Genomic DNA, 22,602 nt, shown 5'->3' with positions numbered 1-22,602 from the left:
CCGACAACGCAAAACACCGAAAACCATTACACCAACACACTACACGTAAACAACACAGTACACTACATAACATATCCACTATCCCTAACCCAAACCCTAACCCTAAGGTCCGACACTACTGCACACTTACCCTACCTGCACCCTAACCCTAACTCACTTACCCACCCCTAACCCCAAGATCCGACACTACCGCACACTCACCCTACCTGCACCCTAACCCTAACTCACTTACCCACCCCTAACCCCAAGGTCTGACACTACCGCACACTCACCCTACCTGCACCCTAACCCTAACTCACTTAACCCACCCCTAAACCCACAGTCCCTCACTATCGCACACACACCCTACCTGCACCCTAACCCTAACTCACTTAACCCACCCATAAACCCACAGTCCCTCACTATCGCACACTTACCTGTCCGCTCCCTAACACTAAATCCCTCACTCGATCGCACACTTACCGAGTCCGTCGGGTTCTCACCTTGTCGGTCATCTGCGTTGTCAGTGTTTTCGTCCCGTCAGATTCCGTGTCGGCGAAACGCGTTGTCGGGCATCTGAAGGTGACCCATATATATATATATATATATATATATATACTCACATGAATTGTACATTACTAATGGTTAAATGTGCTTACAGTGAAGCACTTTGCATCACTGTAGGTACGTTGTTGAAAACACAAAAGACTGAAAAGACAGAATTTCACAATGATCAAAAAATGAAACCAGGTTGTCTAATTTTTTTGATCAGTGTCACAAATACAGATAAAAAAGAGATAACTAATAACTAACTTACAGACAAACACTATCTGCATAGATGTACTGTTAAGCAAAGGGTGCTTAGTACCATAATTTGTAGGGTTGGGGTTAGGAATAGGTCTAGGATTAGGGTTAGTCAAGACTAAGGTAGTGAACACACACACACACACACACACACACACACACACACACACACACACACACACACACACACACACACGACGCTTGTGTGTGTGTGTGTGTGTGTGTGTGTCTGTCTGTAAATATGATTCAGATACTTCATGGCTGTGCCAGTGGCACATCAGGTAGCACACTCACTTTTGGTGCAGAAGGCTGTGGGTTTTATTCCCACACAAGGTAGACTGATTTCTGAAAGTATAGTGCATCATACAAGGGTGCTACACTCCTGAGTGTTTCGTCCTTCAGATGAGATGTTAAACCAAAGTACCATCTACAAGAGTTGGTGGCAGCTCAGGTGGATGTAAAAGATCCCATGGCACATATTGAAAAGAAGGACCAAATTTCCTCTAGTAATATAAATACCACCTTTGATCTCTCCTGAAAAGAGGCTATTAGCATAATGGGACTAATACAGTCAACAAAGGATAATTAAATGAACAAATTAAAAGTTGTGACCCCTTGATGTTTTTTGAAGAGACAGTATTGTGAAGGGGGTTTCACTGCTATACCCCTTAGTTTACATTACCAAGTCCAAGGTCACTCCATTAATGTGAAATAACTGAACCCCCCCCCAAACGAAAATGATGAAAAGTCCCATTTGAAGAAGTTGTACAATTCCATGTGTCTGTGTGTGTGTGTGTGTGTGTGTGTGTGTGTGTGTGTGTGTGTGTGTGTGTGTGTGTGTGTGTGCGCGTGTGTCATGTCTGAGACATATAATGTAGTGGAGATGGAAGACCTGTTATTCAAACCTGCATTCAATAAAATGGTCAATAGTTGGAACCAGAAAGAGTTGGAAGGCGTCCTGTAGATGGAGCTGAAAACATCCTTGGAGGAGGAGGAGTTCTACAAAAGGGGAATGGAAACTGGAAACAAAATAAGTGTTTGCCTCTCACTGGGCAGGCATAACAGAAGGACACAATAGAGGCCTGTTCCACAGTAGCAATACAGGTGAGCATCTCATACCTAGGCTAATGTATGCCCAAGAGAAGACTTAAAAAAGAGAAAATGCATCCTAGGGTGGGTTTGGAGCACCAGGGAGGCATGGAGACCTGTAGGGTGACAGCCTGAAGCAATGTCAGATATGCAGGCAAGGAAGACATGTACATTCAGTGTGAATAAAATTGAAGAGAATTATGAGTTACTGACAGTTTAGACCATTGCTCATGTTATGTGAGGAGAAGCAGGGCTGCCCAGTGGAAATGCTCTCATTCCCAGTTTCTCACTGGCTGTGTATGGCTATGGTTGATGAGAATAAACACACACATGCACACACGCGCACACACACACACACACACACACACACACACACACACACACACACACACACACACACACACACACACACACACACACACACACACAATGCCAGAATTTCAGCATATTTGAAAGTTTTGGCATTGACACAAACACTAACTTCTCATAACTAAAACCACATACACTAAGCATTCTTAATGACTAACATTCCTACGTTCAATAAACTCAGTACTTCTTGAGTTATGTCAATTAAACAAAACAAACAAAAAACAAAACACAGCAGTATACTTTGTTGGCAAAATCATCAGTCGTCAAAATTAACTGCAGACCTACAGATATATTTCTTCCATTTTAGCAGATATTTTACCAATTCTCACACCTTGTTCTGTCAGGAGACTAACTAAATACACACAAACAAAACTTGTTGCCTAATTTCCATGACTTAGAGATATATTGTAAACTGATACTCCCCTGGAACATTTTTTGTAGCACATAACATGCTATATATGTCTGTGTGTGTGTGTGTGTGTGTGTGTGTGTGTGTGTGTGTGTGTGTGTGTGTGTGTGTGTGTGTGTGTGTTTAGGTATACAGAGCCACTGTATACCTATTTCTTCTGGTACCTCATTATCACAATCACTCCATCCTTATTTTTTACTTTTTAGAGTGACTCAATAAAAAGCATTATTTTTAAAAACAATCTTTTTTATTTTTATTTTTATTATCTTTGCTAATGGGTCTAAATATAATAAAAATAACAAAGGAGAAAGAGAGCACTCCTGTCTAGCTCGGAGTAGCTCCTCTGTTCAAGCAGAACTTATCAGTCTGGATCCTCCCACTTTAATTTTTACCTCCAATCCCTCATATAGCCTCCTAATTAACCTTATTATTGTATTAGGCAATGCAAATGCTTCCATTGTCCTACTCATAAAATCTCCACTTACTCTGTAGAATGCTTTCTCTGCATCAAGACCCACCAACAACAGTGGTATTTTCCTACATTCTGCTTCCCTCTGGATCATCATTGTTCTATTAATTTTGTCAAATGTTTGCCTCCCCTCCACAAAGCAAAATTGATCCATATCTATAAATATTGGCACCACCTTTGCCATTCTTTTAGTTGTTATAGACATGAACAGTTTAATATTCATAGTTTAGAATCAAAATGGGCCTATATGAAACTGGATCTGATGGATCTTTACCATCTTTAGGTATTACAGCCACCACATCTTCCAGGATGTTGGTGCTTCTCTTCCTCTTAAAATACTATTAAACAAAATGTTCCAGATCTTTATCACTTTCTTTCCTCCTACTTTCCAGATGTTCACAGGAATACCATCTATTCCCGGAGACTTTTCTGTAGATTGTTTATACATCACCATTTTTATCTCATCTCCTCATTCCTAACTGTTAATAATTGACCCCCCTCCAACTCTTACCTTGTCATATTTAATTCTTCCATAAACATTTCCATTTGTACTTTCTCTTGATTTCCAGATTTTTCTGCTTTATACAGATTTTCATAAAATTTCTAACATTCTCCAACTTATTTGTATACCCACATTTCTTTACAGTTTTTTTGGTTATTTCCCTTGTTATAGGCTCCCTAAACTTGACAACAAACCTTTCTACTTTCTGTTGCCTTAGCCAATATGTTAAAAGCTTTTGAGCTTTGGAATTATTATCAAAAAGCAGTTGCTTAATAGCAATCTTTCTAGAATCATGCATATTATCCAGGTATTCCCTTATTTTTTCTTTAGCATTTTGCACTTGCACCTCTTCTTGTTGTTTGAGATTCCCCCTATTCTGCAATGCTTTAACTTTTGTCAGTCCCCCTAAATAATTCTTGTCACTTCTTAACTATATCTCTTTTTCCTCTACCCTATTTTTAAATTCCACTTTCATTTTATCGCACTATCTATATTTTCTGAAGGAATTTCTATATTCCCTAATAACTCATGAATAATTTCCACTAACCATTTCTTAAATTCCTCTATGTTTAACAGATGTGTGGTGAAGTGCCAGTGTCTCATTTTTATTTCCTTACCCTACATTCTTATGGGTTCATAGGTTCATAGGTAGGTACTAGGCTATCGGCCTGAGGGCCTAAGTAAGCCTAGCCAACAAGGTTCCCTGGCTTACGCCACCCAAGAAAGTTAATTTCCTAAACCCCTGTCGAGCAGAGCCACAGAAGTGATCCCCGGGGTGTATTTCCTATTTCCCATCCACTCATCAAGATTTTTCTTGAAGAGTGCTAATGAGGAACTTTGCTTGACATAGATGGGTAACTTGTTTCAGAGTATAGGAAGTCTCTGGGACAGGAATCTATCCTTCCAGCATGTCCTGTTTATTGTGGTGACAAGGTTTAGGTCCCTAGAGCACATAGCTTAGAGGGATTGGGATTTCTTAAGGTGTAGCATGTCCAACAGCTCTGGGTTTAACATAGCTTTATATGTTAGGGAGAGATCTCCTCAGAGTAAGTGATATGCTACGGAGTAAAGCTGGAGTTTTTTGAGACGGTCAGTGTAGGGCATCTGTTTGAGGCCAGTAGTACTTCTGTGGCCTTTCCAGCTGCTGCAGATGTCTTGTGAGGTACATTCCAAAAGGGGTGCTGTACTCTATAATGGGCCTAATGAGTGCTGAGTAGAGGTGAACAATGACCTCTTTTTTCCTGGATGAAAACTCTTTTGTGATGAGGTGTGACACATAGATGGATTTCCTGACTACTGTGGCGATGTGATTATCAAAGGAGAGACTACTGTCCACCTGGGTCCCAAGGTCTCTTATTACACATTCAGCATTAAGTAGACTGCCATTTATGTGGTAGTTCATGGGTACAGAGTTTTTACCAAAGGGGATGACAATGCACTTTTTGGCATTGGGCTTGAGGCCATGCCTCTGACACCAGGCATCTGTCTCAGTGAGGCCCTTCTGCAGGATGTCCACATAATTTGGGGACTTGACTATGGCTCCTAGTTTGCAGTCATCTGCAAACTTCATTAGCCAGAGGCCTTCTGTGTTAGCCTGTACTTCAGAGAAGTAGATACCAAACAGGAGATGTCCCAGGACTGAACTCTGTGGTACTCCACTTGTCACTAGTTTGAAGTCAGATTTGGAGTCTGCATCTTTTACATTGTGGGTTCTGTCAGTGAGCCAGTTGGCAACCCATCTTGTGACATAGGGATTTATACCTAGTTTAGTGAGTTTAGCTATAATTCTAGAATGGGGGATGGTGTTGAAAGCCTTGGTGAGGTCAAGATAGGCTGTGTGAACCACCTTACCCTCATCTACGGCTTTGGTGACTGCATCAAAGAAGTCAATCAGGTTTAGAAGGCATGATCTGTCTTTCACAAACCCGAACTGGGTGGGGTCCAGAGTTTGGAGGATACCAATGTCTTTGTTTATGAGTTCCATGATGATATGTTCCATGGCCTTGCAGACCAGGCTCGTCAGGTTAATAGGGTGATAGTTCCCAGAATCAGTGGTGGCTCCCCCTTTGTAGAGTGGGATAACTGTTGCTGTATGTTATTCAGTGAGCACAAAGCCTGATGTGAGACTACGATTGAACATGGTGCTTAGGTGGGGAGCCAGTTTGTTCTGAAGTTCGTGTAAAATGCAACCTGGGATGTTGTCCGGTCCCATGGATGCTGTGTTTTTTGGTTTTAGAGAGTGCACCTTTTACCTGCATAGATGTGATTACAGGGACTCTGCATTCTTCCTGTATAGATATGGGTCCTTTAGGGGGTGAGAGGGGGGTAAGGTTAGCACTGAACCTATCTGCCAGGATGTTGACAATATCAGTTGGTTCTGAAATTTTCATGCCATTGTGCTGTAACTCAGAGCAGATCTGGGTGTTGCCACTGAGATTCTTGACATAGCTATAGAATGCTTTGTGGTTGCCCTTAGAATCATTGGCAATTTTGTTTTCGTAGCTAACTTTGGAGGATCTTATAAGGGATCTCAGCTTCTTACTGAGGCTGACCAGGGAGGTCCTCCACTCACGGGATTTTACTCTCTTTTGCAAGTTTCTTCCTTCTGTTGTAGAGTTTGTTTATGGCAGGGGACCATCAGATTGCCTTCTTTTTTGGAGGATAGCGTCTTGGTTCTGTTTGGGATAGAATGATCCATGCACTCGTGTAAGTGCTTATAGAGTGCATTTGTGTAGCATTCAGCAGTCATAACTGTATTGTCCCTCTGCATGGGTGTCATGAAGTTCGCCACTTCTGTCTTAAGAAGCATGAAGTTGGCTTTGGAGAAATTTTACTTATTATTGGTGCATGATCTCAAATAGTAAATGGATGTGTAGCAAAACTTTCAATCAAATGTACTTGTTCCTGTGAAATATAATTTCTGTCTAACTTAGCTCAGTTTTTCTACCTTGGGGAATAATATGTAAATTCTTTCTGAGCTCCTACTACTGAATTCACATCTTTCATTCCAAATATTTTCATACATTTCTTCAAAAATCTACTCATTTTTTGTTATATGTTCCTTGTAGGTCCCCCAGATACACCCTCAATGTTGAAAATCAGATTCTAGTCCCCACATATAGGCAATAATCCCTACTGAAAGCTGATTATTTCTCACAGAATTGTTTTAATGTAGCAGTTTTAGGCAGAATATAAATACATGCCAGTGTAATTCTCCCTTGGCAGAAGCCCCTTACTACTACAAATTTAATAACATTATTAACTTTTTTCCTCATTGATCACTATTGGAGCTCCTCTAGTAGTTAATATAAATACTTCCCTTTTCCTGTGTCACAGATATTCCACTAAATAACTATCCTGAAATCCTTTGTTCATCAAATGTACATGCTCAGTTTTTCCAAATGTGTCTGCTGCAGCATAGCTGTTTCCAATCTGCATTTATTAATATAGTTCACTACTCTTGCTATTTAGTATATACCTGTGACTATTCACATTCAAAGATAACTTCTTATCATAATGGAAACACTTTCCATATTCATATCTCCGACTATGTGTAACAGTTTTTTAAATGTCTAGTTTCAGCTTTTATATTACATGCATAGATGGATGTTTGACAGGTTGCTCTTGTATACAGTTGTTTCTTGGCATATTCATTTGAACTTATGCCACATCTTAAAAGACTTTTTGTTTTATTTAAAACATTTAAACAAAAAACAGATAAACCCCTTGAACACCCCAATGACCTAATAGTCTATTAACTTATACAAACACACAAAACTATATACATATTTGAATAATGAAGTTTAACCCTCCTAGGAGTAACAATTGTCCCAGATTGACAACTACACTCAGGCTTTAACTGACCTATAATGAAGGGTATCCATGGTAAGACTTATGGTACAGTGTGTGCTCCTATTTACACTAAGTGTTGTCTGTTGTTGTCTTATCTTTATCTCTCTCAGATGTAGAAAACAATTTGAATGCTTTCAGAAAACATTATCCTTTAGCCACTGAAATAAAAAAAGGTATTCTGTTTTTATTGCCATTTTGTCATATTGTCTCTGTAGAAACATTGGAACTAGATAAACAGTTGCCTTCAGCTACAAGCTTCTCAAGGACTATATCATGATGTCGAATCCTAATAAGTCCGAATGCCCTTTGTTTAAACCTAAAGGTCCGAAAACCCTAAACAGCGAACTCACGGAACAGCAAATTTTTCGTAGGGAAAAAAAATCGCTGCTCCATGAAAAAAAAAATCAAAACAAACTGAAGTTGGCAGTTTCACCCCCCCCCCACACCCCCCCTACTTAAATATACCAACTCCGAGATCACACTACAGTGGAGGAAATAGCAAAGCCCCGAAGATGGCCCACCAATTTTTTTTCCCTGGGAAAAAAATCGATGTTCCATAACTTTGCAGTTTAGGGCTTTCAGACTTTTTGGTTCAAACAAAGGGCATTTGAACTTATCACCATTCGATGTGGTGATATAGACCCACTTCTCATGTTGCACTGTGAACATTTATTTGCTAAAGAAAACATTTTCATTACATTCTGTGTTCTTTTATTTAATTGTTTCCACTTAAAAACTTGTTAGATACAGCCAATGGCCTTGATCCAGTCATCCCTCTATCCAAAAGTAAGAAAAAGCACATACATTTTACTTATTGCATGCTGTATGTACTTTTACAACCCATCTCTTATCTCATCATCCTAAGATTACAGCCTATTATCTTAAACATACTTTTGTCAAGGCTTTCCTTTCTTTTTACATTATAGTGCCTACATTTCTTAAAACTAAACAACAGGAACGAAAGAAGAAGAAAAAAGGGTACCTGTTTACTTTAGTATCCCTAATGACACACAAAAAATAACTAAAAATGCTTTACTGTATAACATACACATATGCCATGTCTTATAAAAATACTGGTAAGAACAAAAATTGTTTTACTTACAGCTACATCTTTTCTTCCTCTTCCCCTCCTCAGAATGTTCTTCCAAACACTAATGACATGAAGTAGGGCATATGATTTGGAGTCCCCTACAAGTTTAGCAAAGCCAAAAACATCCAGTGTTTACAGGTTTTCTTGGTCTGCCATATTTCATAACTGTGAGTAATGCTTTATAATCCACATTTATTCATTACTTTCTGAGTTGCTTGTTTTCTTCCTGTTGATCTCCATCTCCAAACTCCAGTCTCTGGTTCATTTCCAAAGTACTCCTGGTCCTTCTAGTCAACTCCTGTGCTTTTCTCTGTTTCTCAAACATTTTCCTTTGGAACATTGGAAAGGATTTTACTGGTATTGTCTCTCTATGTGTTTTATTATCAGAAGAATAAGAATCAGAGTCCCTTTCTGTTTTATAATCACTTTGGAAGCATTTTTGTATTTCCTTCTTAGCATGTTCTGCATCAAAAAATGGCTTTGATCTTTGAGGAAAAAGTATGCTGAAGATAGCTGGATACATCAGCTTGAATCTCATACCAGCCTCTCAGCATTCCCTGATTGCTGAAATACATTTGCTCTTCTCCTGCCTGGTGTACAGTGAGTAATCATTTTGCACAAACACTCTATTGTTTCCATATTTTAAAAATTTGTCCTTCTGCCACAGTTTTGTCAGAATCAAGTATTTCTGCTGGTAGGATTGCATGTTTACTATTAGAGGCCTTGGTGGCTTTCTCATGGCCAGATCTGGAGCATACACACAATATTCCCTTTCAACTAACAACTCCTGCTGTGGAATACCAGTCCAGTTGCTTATCTGTGTTTTCATAAAATTAATACAGTTTGTTCCTTCCAGTTTGTCTGGTACAGAAGAAAAATCTCAGGTTTTCCCTACATGCTGTGATGTCTAATTCTTCCATTTTCTGAAACATCTCTTCTTGAGCAGTCTCATACTCAACCAGCCCTTTCTTCATTTTGACCTCTGATTTTTGCAGTTTTATCAGCTCACCTGAATTACTATTTAAAGCTTCTTTCATTTTTCAGCCTTTTATTCTTTTAGTTGATAAACTTGAGTGATTTATTCATTGTAATCAGTTTGCCTTAATTTTTTTCCTTTAGATTATTGGAGGTCATGTCTTGCACCAAAGCTGGAGACTGAACTGATTTTTACTGAACAGCTGCAGGATTCTTCCCAGCTAATGTTTTCTCATCACCTTTTGTGGGTGATTTAATTTCAGGTTCTCTAAATTTCTTCTTTATTGGCATTTAGGCAGTGCACTTACTAGCCACTAACTAAAATTTACCCCAAAAGACAAATTCACTGGCTCTGTTTTCTGAGTTTCTGTTTTCACACTAGGAGAGCTGAAATTAAGCTGTTACTTAATGTGCAGACATCTTGGAATTCCCTTTTCTCTACTGATTGACCATTATTTATTTAAGCACTGGGGTAGGGCACTGATTACAGAGATCCAGTTTCAGGATCAGCTCTGGTAGTTCTAAAGACATAGCAGAAAATAATTAACAGTAATAACAATGCATGGATATTCTGATAAGGGTCATACAAAGTTGTTGTTATCTAATATAGTCACTCTTATGCTTCATTTTTGCCTGTATTTGTTTAATATTAATTGCTGTGATCTTAAAATATCATGTTGCTGTGGGGCTTCTCTCAGTGGGCTTCAGATGAAAATGGGTTTAATACTAGTGGGAATTTATGGTTCAAATAAACAAAAAATGGCATAAAAAAAAAACCACAAAGAGAAAAATATGGCCTGCAGAAGGGCAAAGGTCACAGACCCTAGAGAGGGAGGTTGAGAGAGAGCAGACTTACAAAAGGATAAGGTTTTTTATATAATGAAAGTAATTTAGTGCTTGACAAAAAAACTATAACAACTCATTGCAGTGGGTTAATATGGCTTTCAGGAGTTCAGGTAATTATATCGTATGGAGGGAGTCAACTGTTAGTTCTATGCATCTTTTATTATAGACCAGCATGGGTTTCAGTATGCAAAGGCCTTTGGCATCATTCATTATCAAACTGCAAAGTGCTAAGAGTAGCATGCTATCTTACCTTGTCTGGGATACACACACACACACACACACACACACACACACACACACACACACACACACACACACACACACACACACACACACACACACACACACACACACACACACACACACACACACACACACACAAACCCAACGCCCACACACATGCACACATCCCTACATGTATTAACAAGCAAAGACATTTGGCATCATTTATTACTGAACTGCAACATATCTGTTAAAGGCAGCATGCTGTATTACCTTGTCTAGAACACACACAGAACTACAGGTAACAACAGGTAGAGACATTCAGGATTGCTCATTATAAAACTGCAGCATTCTAATTAGGGGTAGTTTTCTGTCTTACCTTGTCTCCTGGCAGGGGATGACTGGGCACCCTTCTTTACCAGGGCCCCGGGCTGAAGTCTGACCATCAGAGCAGCATCCATAGAGAGATCTGGTGCAGTCTAGTGGACGAGCAATAATTAATTCTTGTCGTCCACCATAAGAATCCCAAGAAGGCACCAATGGATTGATATCATCTGGTCTCGGTACTGAGGGGGCCCTCTCCACCTCTTTTCGTTCATATCTGTTATCTAAAAAAAGTGAAGGGTCATTGTTTGCTGTATTAAAAATGGTAAATATTAAGAATATATATGTTTTAATTTAGTTTGTTTAAAGAAATGGGGGTGAGTGCCTGTGTAGATTTATGAGTTAACACAAAAAAAGGGTGGTCAGTTTTATCAGGCAGTAGTTTTGGCTTAAAATTACAACTACTGCTGATTTACAGTTTTGGCCAGCAGCTGATTTTGCAAAGCAGATCCTGCTAGCTACCAAGAAACTGTTGAAAATATACAAAGAAATGCACCTGTGTTTTATCAGCTAACTGGAAGTGCTTGGTATGTGTTAAGAGTTTGGCAGTATTTTCACTAATGACCAGGAATTACACTGTATAATAACAACAACAGTGACACAATTAGTCACTGGAAAATACACTAAAAATCCAGCAACTAGAAAGACTGTTTTTTTTTTTTGTTTTTTTTAGCATACATCGATATGTGTTGGTGTGTCTTACAAGTCAATAAACAAGGTAAACAATGAAACTGCTAGAAGATCCCAAAATTTCTGAGTGCAGGCACCTTTACTATGCACATCAAGACCTATAAATCCTTCACCAGCAGAAAACAACCAATTTCTTGGGTTATATATGAAAAGTAGGAGAAATGCAATTAAATGTTTGAATGTTTTGGTGTCCATTGAAATCTACGAAGCTGTATACTCAAAATAAGAATCAGCCTAGAAAAGTCAACTAAACTCGTAATAGTTAGGAACTTTACTACTGCATACTTAACGTGAAGGTTTGTCAAAATTCACAGCTCTCCCAAAGCCTGAGAACACAACCTATGCAGAATTGCTTACAGAAACCCTGTACAAACATGTAGGTGGCTGCATTGAGGTTGCTGTACCTAACAGAAGTAAGCCCAGATCTAACACCAAAACCAAGCCACATTGGTGGAATCCTGCCTTAACAGGCAATATAACAAAAGAAAAAAAGTCTTGGCCAAAGTGAGAAAGACCAGCTCTCATACAGACAGGAGCTCTCTGATTCAACTAAACAGGAAACTAGGAGGTCTAATAAAGATTAATAAGGCCATTTACAAGGTCAGGATAGCCTCCCATGCTAAGGACAATCACAAGGCCGTCTTCAGCTATGTCAGGAACTTTAAAGGTAACACTCAGCAGTGTGCTGAACTGGTGGTAAATGGCATATGCTATGTCACTGTTCTAGCTGACATCACAAAAATACTGGCTGTTAAATTTAGTTCTAACTTCACCCCCCCATCTACCGTCTGTGAAATCCCTTCTAGAATCTCCCCCCCAACTATCAACAAGGAGAAGGTTCTGGAGGTGCTCGCTAAGACTAACAACACTGCTTCAATCAGCCTGGACAGTATCCCTGGTTGCCTCCTAAACAGCCTAAAGCATGAACTACCAGGACCACTTGAGTCATTCTTCAACTACAACTTCAAAATAGGTTACATACCAGGTAAATGGAGGGCTGCAATGGTCATCCTTTTTCATAAGGGTGGACCATCAACTGACCCCAGGAACCACAGACCCATCAGTCTGACAAGTCTAATATGCAAGGTCATAGAACAAATTATCATGGAAATGATCAGCAGGGACATTGGCAACCTACAGACACTGGACCCATCCAAGTTTGGCTTTTTTAAGAGAAGGTCTTGCCCACTTAACTTCGTAGACTTCTTTGAGGGGGTCACTATGACTATGGATGAGTGGAAAACAGTGCATACTACCTACCTTAACCTGGCCAAGGCATTTGATACAACTCAGGTGTTGTTGACAAACTCTCACAACTAGGTATAAAGCCCTACATAACTCAATGGATTCCCAGCTGGCTCACAGATAGGGCCAAAGAAGTCAGGATCAGTGAGACCAGTCTCCAGCAGAATGCCCCGGGCTCTCTGTTTGGCCTGTTGCTTTTGGCATCTACTTCTTGGAAGTCAAGGCTAATGTCAAAGGCCTCTGGCTCACCAGGTTCACAGATGACTGTAAATTGAGTGCTTTCATAGATTCTGCCCATGACACCAACATCCTACAAGAGAGTCTAACACAAACAAATGATTGGTTTGAAAGCTATGGATTAAAACTCAATGCAAAAAAAAATGCATGGCAGTACCCTTTAGAAAGGTGTCCACCTAAGCTAATTGCTTCCTTGATAAAATACCCTACAGAGTTGACCCGATATTTAGGGATCTGGGAACATATTAGACAGCAATCTGGTGTTTGACCAATGAGTAACCAAGATAGCAAGAAAATCATTCTTTGTTGCCCACCTCATAAGCAAGGGTATGGCATCCAGGTCCAAGGAAGTCATAATACCACTCTACTCTGCCCTTATTAGACCTAGTACAATGCCTGCTTTGGCATTTACCTATCCAGGCACTTGCAACAACTGGAATGGCCATAAAGGTTCCTCACCAGGAGACTCCAGGGTATGAATACCTGTTCTATGCAGATCGCCTTAAGGTCCTGTCTCTGTACTCAGTCTCCTACAGGTTGCTGAGAGACGATCTATGCCTAGCTTATAAGGCATCCTCATATCCAGCTCTGATTGATTTCTTGCACATCTGCTAGACAAACAACACCAGAAACACTATATCCAAAGACCTGAATTTTGTATGCAACATAAATAGAACCTGCTGGAGGGACTGATATGTGTCTCAAAGGATCCCCATGCTATGGAATAAGCTCCCTATTTATGTGAAGCAGAGTTCATCCCTGACCCTGTTCATAAGAAACCATGATCATTGGATAAGAAATCACAACTTTATCCTCAGCCTAGCCCCCATGTCTTTGATGGACAGAGGTCAACAGTAAGTAAACCCCCAACTAACATACGCCCCCACATAACCCTTAGCTACTTCTTTACTAACATACCCCACCATATAGGAATCCAAGAAACTCTGGGAAAAAACTGGGTTGTGTTGCATGACTAGGCTTGTAAAGACTCTAGTAGTTATTAGCCTAGTATGAAACTATGAACCTATGAAAGAGTTCTGGTTGATTCATAGTGCTGCCATCTGTAGTCCGTAAGCGCCATACAAATTTCAAGTGTTTTTTTTTTTTTTTTTTGCGTGGTGTCTCACTTTGAACTTCTGTCCTGGTTAGCAAGCTAGTCAAATGTTCCTGTTGATGGCTTTAATGCAGCTCTATTAACAGCACGATGAAAGTGAGAAAAACTTAGAAAACCCAATTAATGCCTAAGGCTGAGGTAGCTGAGAAATGAGGAAAGCCACAGCAGGCCTCACGGTACTATATCAGTATACCATAGTGAAAGTGTCATGACATGGCATTTTAAAGGATGTAATCTGAAGCTAATGCCACATGTTAGGATACTAATATACACTGCTTTACTGATCCAACCAGTCATACTGACACATGAGCTAAGACTTATATGTAGAAGTGTTGGAGGTCACTGAATGCAGGCTTGATAATATAAACCCATTGACTGACCTTTCCACCTCTACTGAACCAGGTTTATGCTAGAGTTTGGATCCATAAGACTGCAAGCAGTATTGTTACTATGGTAACAAAGGTAGAGGCCATGCCAGGTACTGACATATCAGACACCATGTTCCATTATCACTTTGCATAATAACTGACAATGTCTATACCTATCTCATTGGCAATGCAGTTTTATCTGTGATGCTAAGCCAGCAGTCAATGTTGAAGCATTGTTTTTAAACATTTGAATGTCATGGGGAAAAAAAGGGAGTCCAAGGAGGATTCATACTGAACACAATGGCTAGATGGTTAGTTTTTAGCTGAGTCACTAATTATAAAATCATGGGGATGAATACATTTACTGTCAACTTAAAAAAAAAGAAGAGTTAATGTGCTTCACTGAGACAGATGGCTGGACACTTCAGCATTTCAAAGAAGGTGCATTCAGGAGACACTTTAAGAATACACAGACACACCCAACAGCTCAGTGGTGGTAACTTCAAGGGTCATAATGCAGCTGAAAAGGATGACCACAGGCTATAGATTGGTGATGTTTACAGTGTGGGCAATCATGCATAGTATCATTGGATAAAATTTGCTCCTCAGCAGTGATGATTCAAAATTAAAAATTCAGTAACTTTTTATCCTTCAGAAGGCAGATGTAGTATACATAGCATTTACTGTCAGCAGCATTCCAGGCTGTGAATGCTGGATGTAGTAAGTGCATGGGCAGCTCTGCGATACATATCTGAGGCTACATAGCACAGACGTAGTAAATGCAAGGGCAGCTACATTCCATGCTACACAGAGTAGATGTAGTATGTGTAAGGAGGTAAGGGTGGCTAAATTTATAGCACAAGACTGACAAATTCAGGAATGACTGTAGAGTAACAAAAAATAAAAAAAACAAAAAAATAAAAAAACAAACGGATCGCAACTAGAAGTAAAAAAAAGTGCTGTTTATTCCAACTTCTTGTTTAACTTAAATAACTTAGTGCTTTTGCCTTAAATACATATAGGCTTCTTCAGAGTCATTTAAGCACTAAATTCATTCACTTAATATAGTCAACTGACCATATTCAATGGCCAATCAGTCTCTTTCAATAAATTTGAATTAAACTGAATTACATCACTCCAATGAATTTCTATACTAGTTGTACCAAAAACAAATACAATCAGAATATCTTCAGTATCTGCAGTTTAAAGTTAATTCAGACAATTTAATTAAGGTGTTATATTGCTTCATTTACTGAGTAGTCTTTAAAAAAAATCTATATGTACTTGGTTTAAAATTTAATATACTGTAAAAAACATATCTTATAAAATAATTGTACATATTTCATTTTGTTGGATTTTTAATACTCTAACCCATTCTTCGTAGGTACTTGTATTTATTATATGTTCCTATAAACCAAAATTCATCTTCTTCAAGGAATTTTGTTTTTTACAGTATATTGAATTTTAAACCAAGTACATATATATATATTTTGAAGTTCATGCTTGGGTTAATCAACCACTGATATCCTATTTGCCACCTAAACATGTCTGAAACAAGAAAAAAATAAAGAAGTCCTACCACGAGGTTTCAATATACTCAGGCTAGATAGAAAAGGAAAAAAGCAGGCAATGTAGCAATAATATACAAAAATATGTAAGAAAAATATTGTTAACATGCTAGTAACATCCCTTAAACTCAGCTCTCACAAAAGAGAAGTTATAGTACATATATACCTCCAGATAATAATACATCCCCTTTAGAAAATATTCTTTACTGGGTTTCCACTATTCTCATAAAATACATCGACAAACAATAATTCTAAATTATGTAAATATTGACTGGCTTACCTTAAACTCAAACAGCACATCAATTAGCATATAGTTGTATGGTTTCACCCAACTTACCAGTCCTACAACAAAGATACAATAAACAAACTACACGGGAATTTACTTTAAACTGGACTCTTACATCCTGGCAAAAAAAAAATACTCATCCTATGGTACACTGCCATTTTCTTAAAGCAACTACCTTCCAACCTATCTACTCAGACAATATTAAAGACCATATAACAAGGTAAAAAAAATCTATCTAATTTCCAAACTGAAACCTTTGTCACCACCTTACAGCATTATAAGTGGAACATGCTAAAAACCCGCCCCTAGATGGCACTGTCTAAGATTCCAGTAACAGCTTCCTAAACATGGTCAACAGACTTTCCCCTACCAGGACAAAAAGAATCAAAGCCGATCACACTCCGTGGCTTTCCATGAATATCAAGCAACTTGTGAAAGAAAGACATAAAGTCTGGAAAACATAATTACAAAGTAAAATAAATTTGTAGCAACTCAGATAGACTTAAAAAGCAACTTAAAACATCAACTAAAAATGACAAAAAAATCCTTCTTTACCATGCTTTAGTCTTGAACCTCAATCAATAACCTACTAAACCAAGGACATATTCCATCCACCATTCACCAAAATGAAAACAAAGCCTCCCAATTTAACTCCCACTTTACTCAAATAGTAGCCTCCTTCCTCAACAATACTACCACCAACAACTTTCTACTTCCAACTCAAACAAGCCAAGACAACCCTGCCTCCTTTAAAAAAAAACTCCTTTAAAAATTAAAACCCACCACTTTAGCCCCCAACCAACTCCCTACTTCTTCTTCCTTTTTCGGCTTTTCTTGGTTAGGGGTCGCCACAGCGGATCACCTGTCCGCCAATGATTGGCAGTGGAGTTTTACAGTGTCGAGTTGCCAGCCTGGTGCCCAACTTCCACAGAAGGCACACACACACACACACACACACACACACACACACACACACACACACACACACACACACACACACACTCACACCTAGGGCCAATTTAGAGTGTCCAATCCACCTACAGCATGTCTTTGGGATGAGGGAGGAAACCGGAGCACCCAGAGGAAACCCACGCAACCACAGGGAGGACATGCAGACTCTGCACAGAAGGCATCCCTGCCAAGGATTGAACTGGAGACCCTCTTGCTTTCCCCAACCGACTCCGTACAGAATACATAAAGTTTGCCACAGACATAGCTGCATACCCTGTTTCCCATTCTAATCCACTGTACAATAAAAACAAAATGATGTCCCTCACTTCTGGGCAGCTGCAGTGCTTTGCACTGTCGCCTCACAGCAATAGGTTCTCCGGTTCGATCCTTGGCTGGGGCGCCTTCTGTGCGGAGTCTGCATGTCCTCCCTGTGGTTGCGTCGGTTTCCTCCGGGTGCTCCGGTTTCCTCCCACATCCCAAAGACATGCTGTAGGTGGATTGGACACTCTAAATTGGCCCTAGATGTAAATGTGAATGTGTGCATGTGTGTGCCTTCTGTGGAAGGTTGGGCGCTGGGCTGGCAACTCGACACTGTAAAAAAACTCCACTGCCAATCATGAGCGGACAGATAATCCACTGTGGCGACCCCTAACTGGGAAAAGCCAGAAGAAGAAGAATGTTCCTCACCTCTGGAAAAAAATCCTTTGCCATACATCTACATAAAGGTGGGTCTTCCACTGACCTATATAGCTATAGACTCATTACATTTCTGTCAGCCCTACCAAAAATTCTGGAAAGTGCATCCACTGTAAACTTCTTACATTTATTCTATGATACAAACTCCTCTAATGCATCATGGTTTCAGACTCTGTCATAGCACCACTACAGCATTGCTATGTTTCATAACACAATTAACCAAAACAGAATCTCAGATAACATAGTATCCATCCTCTTCCTTGACTTATCAAAGACTTTTGACATTGTCACCTACTAAAAACCTTCTACATAAACTTTCTTTATTAGACTTTAGAGACTCTGTCCTGCACTGGTTACACAGTTACTCAACAAACAGGCAGCAGACTGTAAAATGATAAAAGGATTACTCATCCTTCATGACCATATCCCTTGGTGTGCCCCAAGGATCAATATTAGGCCCCTCATTTTCAACTTATTCATAAATTACTTGCATACTGCATCCATGCACTCTTCAATAGGCTACTACACTGGCAACTCAACCCTCTGCAACTAAACATTTAACTAATCTCCAACAACTAACCCAACAATCTTCCTCTTCCATTGAAATCTGGTTGTATGACTCCCAACTCCTTAACCCGATGAAAATGAAGCCAACGTTGTTCACACAAAAAACACCAACAAAAAATCTGTATATCATCAATGAACAATACAAAAACTGAACTAGTAACACACACCAAACTACTCTGGAGTTATTATAGATGACCAAATGAAATTTGACAATCATATTACAAGCATTAAAAAAACACACACACACACACACCATTAACTAGGCAGTCTATCTTGAGCTAAACCATTCCTCACAGATGCAGTCAGGAAAAATGCATTGCCACAGCCTATCTACTCCCTACCGTACTGTATGCCTCTCCAGTTTTAACAAGCTTTACTGCTATTGTTACCCTTAAAACTCTACAGTGCTATAATAAAGTAGCTAAATCTACCACAAATCTGCCACATGAAACTTATCACTGCTTGGCTCTCAAAAACTTAAATTAGCTTTTGCTAAAATGGATTGATATAGCTTAGTCTGGTTTTGTGGAGGAGAGGTAAACATTTGGCAACATTAATACAGTAATGATCCAGATGGAAGCAGACTATAAGAAAATACCACTGTTGTTGGTGAGTCTTGATGCAGAAAAAGCATTTGACAGAGTAAGCTGGTATTTTATGTGCAATGGAAGCATTTGCATTCCCTGACACAATAATAAGATAGTAAAGGACTCTGTAATTTAAGGATATGATTGATATGGTAATTAGGAAAAACTGACTATTTGCAGATGATATTTCTTTGCACTTGAAAAAGCCAGAAAAGGAAATTTCATTGCTGTGGAACATTTTGAAACAGTTTCATATCTTTTCAGGGTATAAATTTAATGAAGATTAAACAAAACCTATAGCCTTAAATTATATGTCCACACACAAACTGATTCAGCAATATCCTTACTTATAGGGGCACAATAAGATGAAGTATTTAGGAGATTGGCTTAAATGACTTCTGTAATGGGAGCTAAGGATATGTGGGAAGAGACTAAACAAAAGATAACACACAAACTGAGAAACTGGAAGCTCTTGTTTATGGGTATGGACAGTAAGATACAAGCAGTAAAAATGTATTCAGTCCCTTTAATTGTATATATATATATAGGCTAGGCAAATTTTTATCAACCAAAGGAGAAGTTGTAGACAATAATTAATAAGAGTTGAAAGACTTTATTTAGGAGGGGAAGAGTGCAAGGGTCAGGTGAGATAAGATGACCCTTCCAATAGAAAAAAGGTGGTTTAGAATTACCCGAATTAAAGGGATACTTCAGAACTCTGCAGTTAAGGCTCATATACATATTAAAAGCAGAGAGCTATAATTCAAAATGGAAAGGGATGATGATGATGATAAAGCTGGGAGGAGTTCAAGAAATAAGGAAATAGTGGGATTATGGATACAGATCCTTGAGAAAAATAACAGCAGCTGTACAGAATATTATATTTATAAAGTTGCAGAAAGAATGGAGAAAGGATATTTTGCCAATAGGGATGACAGAAAATAGACAATAGGGGCTGATATTTATTGGATGAAAACTGGCAAAGCAACCAAGTTATTGAGAGAAAATAACTACACAGAGAGGGATGAAGCCAAAAAGAAGTTTAGACTGCAGGCCGAAGATGACCTTTCCTGCCAGGGGCTGAGTATAGGAAAGGGATATGGAAGACCTAAGTGAAAGACATGCCCTGGCAGAGTTTTTAGTTGATTCTGGAACAGAAACTAATGTGACAAAAGGGGGTAGTTAGTAGGGCATATAAAATATTGCACAATAACTATAGGAATCAAGCAGTGGGCGTTACAAAAGATTGGGAAGAGAGACAGGACACACAATTTACAAGGGAACAATGATAGGGCATGTATATGGCTATCAAGTATGCAACAAAGTCCAGATGGTGTAGGATTTTTGCTTAAAGGTATTTTTTATAGATATTTTTATACCCCAAGCAGACTTCAAAGAATTTTTCCTCACTTAGATAGCAAAACTTGGAGGTGTGATAGGGAAGAAAGAGGTAACTGGGAACATGTTTATTTGTGAGTGTAATGAGTGGGAATATTTTAAAAAATCTCTACAGAATACTGTCTCAGAAATTACATTAACTAAAGAATTGATTGCTTTGAGGTCATACGCAGGAGCTGAATTACCTAATCAAAGTAAGGTGTTAAGTTAATTCTATTGGCTGCTAAAAAAGCAATCACTATAAAATGGAAGTAAAAATCTAAACCAGCTGTATTTGAAGCACTGAATATTGTAAAAGAGATAAAAAACTGGAAATTGTATCTTTGGAAAAGGGAAGGAGCAAATTTCTTAGAAATAAATGGAATTTGTGGGAACTATACATACAAAATTATATTCAGGAGGAGGAGGAGTGAGGTTTAAGGAAAGGCATGAATTAAGCAATTTAAGCATACATAATGTTGGACTAAATGAGAGCTGTAAAGAAAGAAAACAAAATGTATAATATATGTGAATGAAAAAATGTAATATGGCTTGTTTTCTTTTCTATTAATGTGTGTGTAACTATGTCTTAAGTGATAACTTAATAAAGGTGTTTAAAAAAAAGTAAACTGGCTTGAGCTCTAACATACACTTACTTATGCACAATCATTTTAATCTGCAAACTATATCATAAACAAGAATGATGTCCAGCCCTCAAATCCTTCATGTACTCCTACTCCTAAAGTATTACTTTACAATCTGGTGATAAATTGCTACTTTTCATAACAAAATCCAAAAGCACCACAGGTGACACTATGTACCCTAACTATTTCTGTAGAAAATCAACCTGTTTTCCAATGTGTATAAAACAAAATGAAGACCTAAATTCTTTTAAAACTGAACAGAAGAAACATCCTACACATATTTGGCTCTACTCTTGTGCTACCTGAAGCTAAGATCATTCTTTCTGAACTGCTATACATAGGATCATAGGATCATGGGAAATTGCTAGGCTATCAACACGGAGGTCATTTTAAGCCTAGCCGTTTCAATTCAATGTAATACTGTAGAGGTACTAGTCAATACCCAAGATTGCATTTAGTGATGACTGCCCATGTCCAGAAGGCTTGTGTGTGCTATCTCTGGTAAGAATTTACGGTGCCCGATCCATTCATCCAGGTTCCTTTTGAACACTGTCATAGAGGTGCTCTGTTTCACATCAATTGGGAGCCTGTTCCAAAGACATGGCAGTTGCTGGGAGATAAATTTGTCCCTCCAGCATGTACTATTTAAGTCACAGGCCATATTTAAGTCCCTGGAATGGGTAGCCCTAGACCCATTTGATTTATGGATATGCTGTAAGTTCATTAGGTCTGGGTCTTGGGTTGCTCTGTCGGCCAAGCATAAGTCATCCCTAAGAAGTCTATACAGTATGGAGTATAGTGACAGTGATTTTAGTCAGTCAGTGTAAGGCACATGCTGGAGGCCCTTGATCTTCTTTGTTAGAAACCACTGAGGTCTCTCTCTAATTGCTGTAGGTGAGTAGTATAGTATATACCGAATGGGGTGTTATACTCAATTATGGGCCTTTTAAGTGCCGAGTATAAGGAGATTATAACTTCTTTTGCTCTGGAGGCAATGCCTTTACTAATCAAGTGAGCTATGGAGAAAGCTTTCCTTACAATGGTAGACACGTGGTGGTCCAAGTTAAGGTTGTGGTCAACCTGTGATCCCAGGTGCCTTACCACTTTATAGGTACTTAAGGTATTACTGATTTGATAGTGTGAAGAGACATTGTTTGTGCTGAAGGGAAGGATGATGCATTTCTTTGCATTCATTTTGAAACCATGACTAATATACTAATTGCTGGTCTGTGTAAGACCATCCTGGAGTATATTGACATAATTTGGGGATTCAACAATTGCA

The 22,602-nt window shown here is 38.9% G+C and overlaps 1 protein-coding gene across 2 annotated transcripts in view; it reads right to left on the bottom strand.

The window, feature by feature from the left end:
* PAPLN (papilin, proteoglycan like sulfated glycoprotein) overlaps positions 1-22,602 on the bottom strand; it is a 1,077,292-nt gene that overhangs the window by 171,930 nt on the left and 882,760 nt on the right. For both annotated transcript variants that reach the window (XM_044074058.1, XM_044074059.1), the window contains one exon: positions 10,986-11,214. In XM_044074058.1, the coding sequence (XP_043929993.1) occupies positions 10,986-11,214 (229 nt within the window). The remainder of the gene's footprint in view (positions 1-10,985; positions 11,215-22,602) is intronic.

The sequence above is a fragment of the Protopterus annectens genome, chromosome 6.part0 (assembly GCF_019279795.1).
Source record: "Protopterus annectens isolate FY-2018-M chromosome 6.part0, PAN1.0, whole genome shotgun sequence".
Classification (NCBI taxonomy): domain Eukaryota; kingdom Metazoa; phylum Chordata; order Ceratodontiformes; family Protopteridae; genus Protopterus; species Protopterus annectens.
The sequence above is the reverse complement of the archived record's forward strand: the minus strand, read 5'-3'. Positions and strand labels throughout refer to the sequence as shown.